Here is a 9,315-nt window from a genome sequence, read left to right on the forward strand (position 1 = left end):
CATTCACATATGGATGCTGGCTTTTCATATGGAAACCACCATAAATTCTAGCCTTTACAATGCAATCTGTCACTAGATCTTTCCTTTCTATGTGAGTCGCTGCTAGATCTGTTCTTGAGCAATCGTTGGATTTGCTCTCTATGCATGCAATTGCTTATGGATAGTTTGGGAACCCTATTTTTCTAAAAAAATTCTATTTTCTTAAGTCTTAGGAAAATAAAAATTCTTTGGAAAAATAGGGTTCCCAATCTAGCCCTTAAAAGAAAAAAAAATCTGATCAGGGTTACGTTACTAGGATCGGGTGCATGATGGTTATCTTGATTGCAAGATGGATTGACCAGACACTTTGGGATGTTTGGTTTCTAGGGACTAGTTTTTAGTGCTTCAATTTTATTTCGTTTTAGGTCATAAATTACCAAATATAGAAGCTAAAACTCTATTTTAGTTTCCGTATTTGGCAATTGAAGGTATAGAATAGAATAAAACGAAGGAACTAAAAATTGGTCTCTAGAAACCAAATACTTCATTTGTGATAGCAATTCAAATGTTAAGTTTTAGTAATATTTTCATTCGAAATCAAGTGATCTCAAATCACCCACAGCTTTTGCTAATCAAAACAAAGTTTTTTTTTGTATATTGGTTTACCTTTCTAGAAGATTCTTAAGGCCGAAATATATGTTAATCGATTATAATTTTATTTTGCTTATATTGATTTGAAAAGTTTTATTTTTTCTTTGAAAAACTTTTGTTATTGCCTTCTTCTTTTTTTTGATTGATAGAAATATTAGTGTCAACTAGCGCGTTTCTCGTTGATATGAAACTATAAAATAATAATAGGTAAAAAAAAGGCTAAAGTCTTGTTTGGATGCAACGGTGAAGATATTTGAATGTTGTGATTTTAAGAAACTTTAGCATCGTCGATAGGCTTTGGTTTTAGAATCAGATATATGTAAAACGTTTAGAAAAAAATGGAAAACAATGAATCTAGAGACTTATATAAATACACATACATCAAATATTGTATGAATCTGTTATCACACTAAAAAGAATACTATTTTGGAACAAAAGGAGTAGTTTTTAGCAATATCATGATTTTTAGGACGACAACGATGACTATGCAAGCAATTCTTATGTGTAAGCATGCAAACGAGTTTTCTAGTCCATTACATCGTGATCTAACCATAAATGTAACTATGGGTTTTGTTAAAGGTTTTTTATAAAGCTATTCAAGTTGGTGGTGGAAGAGTTTAACAGTTAAATATGACATATGATTGAATCATGGACTAACGCAACAGCGGATTTGCTTGCTGATTGCACAGAGGTCGTCGCCCTATGTATAAAGATAGACAGATAGTTATATGACCAAACACTTTCAAACACCAAACAAAAATACCCCAAACGGGGCCTAAAAAGGGTCCGAGCATTGTTCGTTGTGGCATCGCGGCCGGCCGGCCGCAGCCATCCTCGAGGACGGACGCGCTCCGAGTACCCCGATGGAGCCACGCCGCCCACGCGGACCACTTGGGTCTCACCTGGCCACACCTGACCTGGGTTGGGCCGCGTGACGCTTTTGTGGATTCCCCAGCCAAATCCAGCGCATCGCATCTTCTCCCTATCACTATCACCCATGTCTGTGTCTCATTGAGCCATTTCCCAGGGCGTCGTCACTCTATCATATCATCAGTGTGGTTCAGTCCGTGACTCGCGCTGCACACCACGGCCGGCCAGCCCGCCACCGCCGGAGGCAGGTAGGCTATCCGTGCCCCGTTGATTCCCCTCTCCATTGCGGCCAGCCGTCTCCCCCTACCTCCCACTGCGTCGACCCGCTCCGCTCCACTCCCGCTTTTCAATCGAATCCGATACGCGCCCCCCTTCCATCCCGTTCCTATCCCCCCGACCCCGGCCCACCAATCCTCAGGCCACTCGCGCCGCATCGCCACCCCATTCCTCCTCACATCACATCGATGGAGGCCAAAACCTTAACCCCTGAGGCGGACGCCGCCGCCGCGCCCCAAACCCTAGCCGCCGGGGAGCTCGTCTGGGCCAAGCCCTCCAAGCCCCGCCGGCACTGCTGGTGGCCCGCGCGCATGCTCGCCGCGTGCCCCGCCTCCGCCACCCGCGGCGCCCAAGTCTCCTACTTCAGTGACCCCGCCGCCCCCGGCGCGCCGTCCGCCCCTCCCGCGCAGGTCCGGCGCTTCGCCGACGCCGACGCCGGCGCCGACATGATGGCCCGCGGCAGCACCGCGCGCGGATTCTCCGGGGCCGTCGCGGAGGCAGAGGCGCGCGCCGTCGCGGCGCTGCGCGCCCAGCTCGCCTGCGCTTGCGTCCCGCCCACGCCGCCGCCCGGAGAGGATAGCAGCGTCACCGGCGTCGCCAACCTGGCGCCCGCGGAGTTCCTGGCCGCGCTCCGTGAGGCCGCATTGGACGTCTTCTCTGCCGGCCTGTTGGACCGCGCCAGGCTCAAGAGCTGGGTCCGGGCGGTCGGGGAGGGGTGGGGTCCACATGGCGCCCGGCACTACCCGCGGCGCCCGCTGCACGACCTTGTGGACAAGATCGATCTTGATGTGCCTGCTGGCGAAGACAGAGATGCTGATGGTTGGCTTGCCGAGGACCAGCACAAGGCATTGGAGAGGCCGGAGGAGACACCATTGAGGCACAAGAAGCGTGGTGTCACCAAAGTGCTGGATGCAGGGGAGGATGAGGGCAAGATGGATAGCCCTGAGCATGTAACCTCAGGAAAGCGACAGCGGAAGAGGAGTAAGTACCTGTTGCCACCATACACCAGCTTGGTTGTGGTTGACAAGATTGCCCTCAAACCGGTTGATCTGCCAAGGGCATTGGTGACCGAAGCTGCTGAAGATGGCAGCGATATGTCGCCATTGCCAGACAGCATTGTTGTGGAAGATGTCTTGCTGCTGGTGCGAAGATTAGGGGAGGTTCCCAGGCATAAGGACGACTTTCCAAAGGACGCTGAGGGATTTCTCTGTTTGTTTAGAAGCACAACATTTGTTCACGGTGCTGACTATGAGTCTTGTAAGGCATATGAATGTCCACTCGTGCGTGGCTCTGGAAAAGTTGGCATGGAAATTGTTGTCGCTCTAGCCTCTGATTCACATGCTTTTCTGAATCAAGGCAGTTGTGTGTTGAAGAGGACCAGGAAAAAAGATGAAGCTGTGAGTGGTAGCCCTTCCATCAAGAAGAAGCGGGAGAAGACCTCTCTTGCCAGCGCTGATATACCAATCGCTCCTGCTATTCCTATTAGGCAGTTGAAAGCAGAAGATATGAGAACCCTCATGAAGGCTGAAAGTGGTCTAAGGGGTATAGGATTAGGAGTTAAGAATAATAAGGGCAAACCTTCACCTTTGAAAGTTCCTATTTCAGCTGCGGATCCTGGAGCAGTGGAATTAGGACACGAACATGCCCAAGCAAATGTTCTGGCTGTGTGCAATACGTTCCCTGAACAGCCCGCAAAAGAAAACGATGCTACTAACTTGGAAGCAACAAGGTCAGAAATGAATATGCAAAATGGTACTGTAGATGTGCCTATCAGAAGTGTTCAGACAGAAGCAATGAAATTGCAAGCTAATAATCCCATAGATGTGAATGCACAAAGCGTTGCTGTAGATGTCCCTGTAGGAAGTGTTTCTAAGGAAGCAACAGAGCCAGAAACTAGTGTACACAAGGACAAGAATGTGCAAAGCGATGTTTCAGGTGTATCTGACAGAATTGTTTCTAAGGAACCAACAGAGTCGGAAACTGACGATCACATAAACGAGAATGTGCAGAGTGTCGCTGCAGATATGTCTTCCAGAAGTGTTTCAAAGGAAGCAGCAATGACCGATGCTGATATTGGCATACATGAAAATACGCAAAGTGCTGCAGATTTGCCTGACAGCAGTGGGCCGTCTCCTATGCATGAAGACATGTCTCAGCCTGTGGATGGACATAAGGAGCCTGGGAGTGTAGAAGTCTGCATAGTCCAGCAATCTTACGCTTCTCTGGAAGCTATGGTGCCAGAAATGCTTAAGAAAGCTAACGCTAATGGCGCAGGCACAATCGGTGTGAATTATACACTCAAAGACGAGTTTCAAAAGGATGGACAACCTGTCGAGAAAGTGAAGCTACCAGCAGAAGTGGCGAACCATTCCTGTGGTGGAGGTACCAATGGCACTTGGCTGGACCCTGCTAACCTTACACCTAAGAAAAGGAAGAAAGTCGCGCAGCACTTCAGCAATCCAGCAGCCGTCATAGTGGAATTCGCACCCGGTGCCACTGTTCCGTCCAGACAGGAGCTGCTCTCCACATTCGGCAAGTACGGCGACTTGATCGAGTCTCAGACCGATATTTCGGAAACTACCCGCAGCGCCTCTGTCGTGTATGGGAAAAGCGTTGAGGCCGAGGAGGCGTACAGGAACGGTTGCCAGTACCTTCTTGGTCAGTTTGGGCCTCCGTTCGCTACGCTAAGGCTTGATTTCTCCCCAATCGTGCCTTCACCGTCTCCTCCCGCTTCGAAACCTCCGCTCCGAGATATTCGGAAGAACCTCGAGGACATGATTTCGTCCCGGCGCTCGGCTTTGAACAAGGCGACCTCGTCGGCAGACGCCCAGCTGGACCCTGTTCCAGATAAGCTTCTGGGGGAGATGCAGGGGCTGTTGGCAAAAGTCGACAGGATGCTTACCAGGCCTCATGCTAATGCTCCTTAGCCCTGCCAATCTGGAGGGTTGTGGCTGTAACCTATTCGGTAGTTAGGCAACTTTGGTGTCTGCTCTGTTAGCTGTGAATGGCGGGGCTTGTTTTGTGGCTGCTTCGTGTACTATATATATGCCAATAAGGTCGCAGCTTCTTTTCGTGCCCCTGATTTTGATGTTATGTTAGTAGTATGGCATTGCCATTTTGTCAGAGCTGTTGGAGTTTGCACCGGAACCCTAAAGTGCACTTGTGCTGTAGTGCTTGAAACATTGCTCAGTCGTCTTGGTGAATCGTTCGAATGTGGTGCTGGTATGCATTGAAGTACTAGCGGCTGGTATGGACGGAAAATCACCCTTTTTCACCGTCTTGCAGAGTATTTTACCCTGTGCGTGATTTCTTTGTCCTACAGTTGTGGTTGTCTCTGAATTTTCCTAAGTTTGTCAGGCAGTGCAAAATTACATTGCATCTGAGTAAATTTGGTGTGTCGAAACATGGAGATGGAGGACCGGAGGTCCGTCTACTGTGTTCATGCGCCGAAAAAAGAGGTGCCTCCAGCGGGAGCTGGATGCCGATGCACATTTGGAGCGGTACCTGTACCTACGTTCGGAAACCGTCCATAAACACTAAAACTATTACATTTTTCATATTTTTATCGAAAACAGTAACTCCGGAAACGGAAACGAAAGTTTGGTGCGGAAAATACACCAGTAACGATTGAAATCTAAAATGCGATCGGTAAACATATCAAACTTCACAATACAACAAAGTTACAAAAAATCACAAAAACCACAAGTTCACAATTCATGATATAACAAGTTCACAATATATTAAGTTCACAAGGATTACAAATTTATAGTATACAAATTTGCAAAGATCATAAATTCACAATATAACAAGTTCGTAAAGATCACAAGTTCACAGACTCAAAGTTCACAATTCATAATATCCACTCGATCTAGCTGACATGACATGCTTACTCATGAAATATTTTTTCCTCACATAAAAAGTCTTTTCACAACCTCACAGGAAAACCCTAAAATCTAGTGTGTGTGAAAAAGACAGACTGTCAGCTCTCTATCATTATATATTACTAATACGTAACATGTGCATAGAAAAGAGTGGATTTATTTGAGAGACCAAATCGTTAATCTCAACTGCCTTCCAACACCATCTATCCTAAAAATCTTAATGCGTCCAAAAAAGATATAAAAATAAGTAATCCTTATCTAAAGACGCACAGGCGATGCGAAAAACCACATGCTAGAAAATTTCGAGACACAATTTTGGAAAATTTCGAGACACAAATCCGGTAATTTCCGATAAAAACCGATAACCGAAGAAAATGGTCGGTAAAACACCACACCGATTTTGATACCGATAGAAAATTCCGAAAACCGATTCCGTTTTCGAAAAATATCGTTACCGGTGAATCCGATCGAAATTTTTTGAAATCGGTTTCCGGAATACCGAAAAATTTCGAAACCATTTTCATCCATACCGCCACCGGTACCAATGCGAGTGTGCGGATGCGGATGCCTCCAGCGACGGAACCAAGGTTCGGTCTGTCCGGACTTTGAGCGAGGTAATACCTTGAGGCCGGAGGCCAGAGTTCTTGGGAGGGTGTCTGACACAGAGTCTTCAATTCTAGACGGGCTCAGCCAGTGCCTCTCCTAATACGGGGAGCTTGAACCCAATAGATATGTTGGCACCTTTCAACTTTTCCTCCATTGATCGAAAGTATGCGATGTCTAAGAGAGAAACAAATTAGACTAATCTAAATCCTTTCGTAATAATTGAATTATATTGAATAACCCATTTTACTTTTTATGTCTAAGATATTATATATTTTTAGCTTGAACCATATTCTAGCATGACAATTCTAATAATATAAAAATAAAAATAAAAATAAAATTGCTTAAATATAAATGTTTAAAGTAAACGATCAAAGTAAATAGGAGTTAGAAATATGACAATATTTTCCAAAAGTATCAAAGAGAGTCGCCCCATTACTACTTATTAGAGCACCCGCACAAGGATGTAGCTCTCACTTAATTCGTGCAAAGATCAAGTGCTCTCTGTAGGTTAATTCTTTGCCTCTCTAGTACCGTAACAGTTTATGCCTTGAGTTGGGCCACCTGTAATCTTCATCAAGTGATCACCAAACTCTCAATCGCCATCAAGTTATGTAGGTGGCGCTAATCATTAAGAATAATGGTAAGGATAACAGACTAATGTTCATTTAATAATTAAGTTTTGGTGTTTGATGATCACCATAGCCATTTGGGCTAAAATTATTTGCTAGTGTTTTTGTTACAGTTTAAAGGATGCAATGTAGACATGGACGAAGGCAAAGTAATGATCGAGATGATCAACACATCAGACAAGACATTTGTAGACTCATTGAAGACCTATAATATCATTCAAGTGTTCAAGACACGAGATGAAAGAAACCCAGACGAAGAGATGCAAAGAAACAGAGAAAAATAGACTACTTGGTAGCACTATACGTGTTCGATGAGGCACCAGATAAGATACCAGAGAGTTGCATTGTAGTGAAGAAATGACAACAGAAATAGAGTTCATCGGACATATTGGTGTGCACTAGATGGGGCTACACATTATAAGGCTATCTCTAGCAGTCTCCCTATCACACTCCCTATTTCAAACCTCACTCTGTAAACAGTGCGGTCTACAGTGCAAAATAGTGTTTTGCACGCCCATATACATGTTCCACTAGAGATAGCCTAAGGAAAGCATTGGGCTATTGGTTGTCACTATGGTTTGACCCTCCAGCTTCATCGTTGATGTTGAAGATCCACTACTTCTAAGATCTAATGACTCGCTGCTACCTTTGTTGTGGTACTTACCTCCTCTTTAGCTTAGCGAGGGAGCTTCTCTTTGGGCCCTTAATAGATGCCTTCCATCGAGAGGTCTAGATTCTAGTTCTTTAGGCCATCAGAATATCGATGGGACCCCGAGAACTAGTTCTCGACACTCTCGAGCTAGGTGGCCATGCACTTTGCCCTAAAGCTTGATCATCTTGGTTGTGACTTGCATGAACCCAAGACAAGCACCCCTATGCTATCCCTAATGTGGGAGCTCTTCTCGATTCGCCTGAGGCCCATGTTGTGCAAGTCCTTCACCCTACATTGAGTGTGTCAAATGATATGATGCATTATTATTTCTTTGACATTTGTCCACTAGATGCTTGACTTTCTCCTCCAATCAACAAAGACTCCGGAGGTCCCCGCTACTACTTCCTAGATCGCTAACTTCTTAGGTAGAGCCTTTAGCTTTTCCTCCTAGGATTGATAAGCCCTTACTCTCCTCTCTAGGCCCACTTTCTTGTCCTCAAACTCCTTTAGGGTGATGTAGAGTTCTCGAGGGCAATAGAGGAGAGCTTGTTCCCTAGCACCCATCTTCTCCTTAAAGGAACGCTTTGCCGCTTGTAGCACCGGGGGCCTCTTAGATATCTATAGATCTTTATAGATCAATGCCTGCTCCTAGGTCGTGAGAACGATAAAGTTGGACTATAGCTCCTAAACTCAAAGTTCTAGGTCTTCACTATCCCTGATCTTGATAGCCTCCCATTTAGATTTTTGGTTGCCTATACCTTAAAACGGCCCGCAAGCTCCTTTGTCACCTTAGTCGAGGTTGCGTCCCTTTGCATGGTAGCCTCAAGCTGGGCCAATGTCTCCTACCATCAGTGCTGCAACATGTCTTGAATTTCTTCATTGCTCTCTCGAGCCTATGTTGCAACATCACTAACGGCTAGGGCCTCTTCATTGGTATTTCGGGTCGTGTTGGTCACTTGTTTTTATTACTGAATCATAAAACAAGGCAACACAATTGTTAAACGTCAAGGACCTTCGTCTTTCGAAGCATTATCTCCTTTCGGGCATAATGGATCTTGGACGAAGGTCATGAAGAACAAGTCTTCATCATTCATAAATATAAAAATGTAGTTACATATATATGTAACATTATGTTGGTTATTTATTCCATATCAAATGTTAAACAACAACAAGATTCATATCATAAATTGACAAAGTGATACATAATGCATATTACATTTGTACCTTTGGCTTGTTCGAAGGCAAAAGCACAAATGCAGTTCCAAACAACGTGAACAGTACGGGGATACTGTCCATCTATTTATAGGCAATCGTACATCTTCGTACAATATTACATTCATACCCTCAAAGATTACATACAAGGTTTACAAATGTCATAGGGACAATATTGTCATTTGCACTTAGCAGCTTGAACAACACCTTATCCTTATGTCACCTTCCTACGTCATCGTAACGAAGCTTTCTTCGTCGCGCTTCCATTGATCTATGCCGAAGCTTTTCTGGTAATGAAGCTCCTGTAACACTTGGAAACATGCTGATAACAAATGCTTAGCCATGTTTTTGAGAACCTTCGGAAGACAAAGACCCCCAACAGGTGGGTTCCTCCATTTCCTTCCTCGAGAGGGTCTCAAATGCAGTTGTTGCATGGGTCTCATGTATTGTGTCCTCCAAATGGGCACTTGTCTTGGAGAGGAGGTATTGTTCCTTTTTACCATTCAACAACCACCGATGCATGGACTTGTTTAGTGGCCATTTGTGTCTTGTCTAGATC

The 9,315-nt window shown here is 45.0% G+C and overlaps 1 protein-coding gene across 1 annotated transcript; it reads left to right on the forward strand.

Annotated features, from left to right (window-relative positions):
- The first annotated feature begins 2,608 nt into the window (after positions 1 to 2,608).
- Positions 2,609 to 4,957, forward strand: LOC100273750 (uncharacterized). The gene has a single exon (NM_001148158.3). The coding sequence runs from the start codon at positions 2,709 to 2,711 to the stop codon at positions 4,701 to 4,703; it is 1,995 nt and encodes a 664-aa protein (NP_001141630.2). The 5' UTR covers positions 2,609 to 2,708; the 3' UTR covers positions 4,704 to 4,957.
- The last annotated feature ends 4,358 nt before the right edge of the window (positions 4,958 to 9,315 follow it).

This window comes from Zea mays, chromosome 8 (assembly GCF_902167145.1).
Source record: "Zea mays cultivar B73 chromosome 8, Zm-B73-REFERENCE-NAM-5.0, whole genome shotgun sequence".
Lineage (NCBI taxonomy): Eukaryota > Viridiplantae > Streptophyta > Magnoliopsida > Poales > Poaceae > Zea > Zea mays.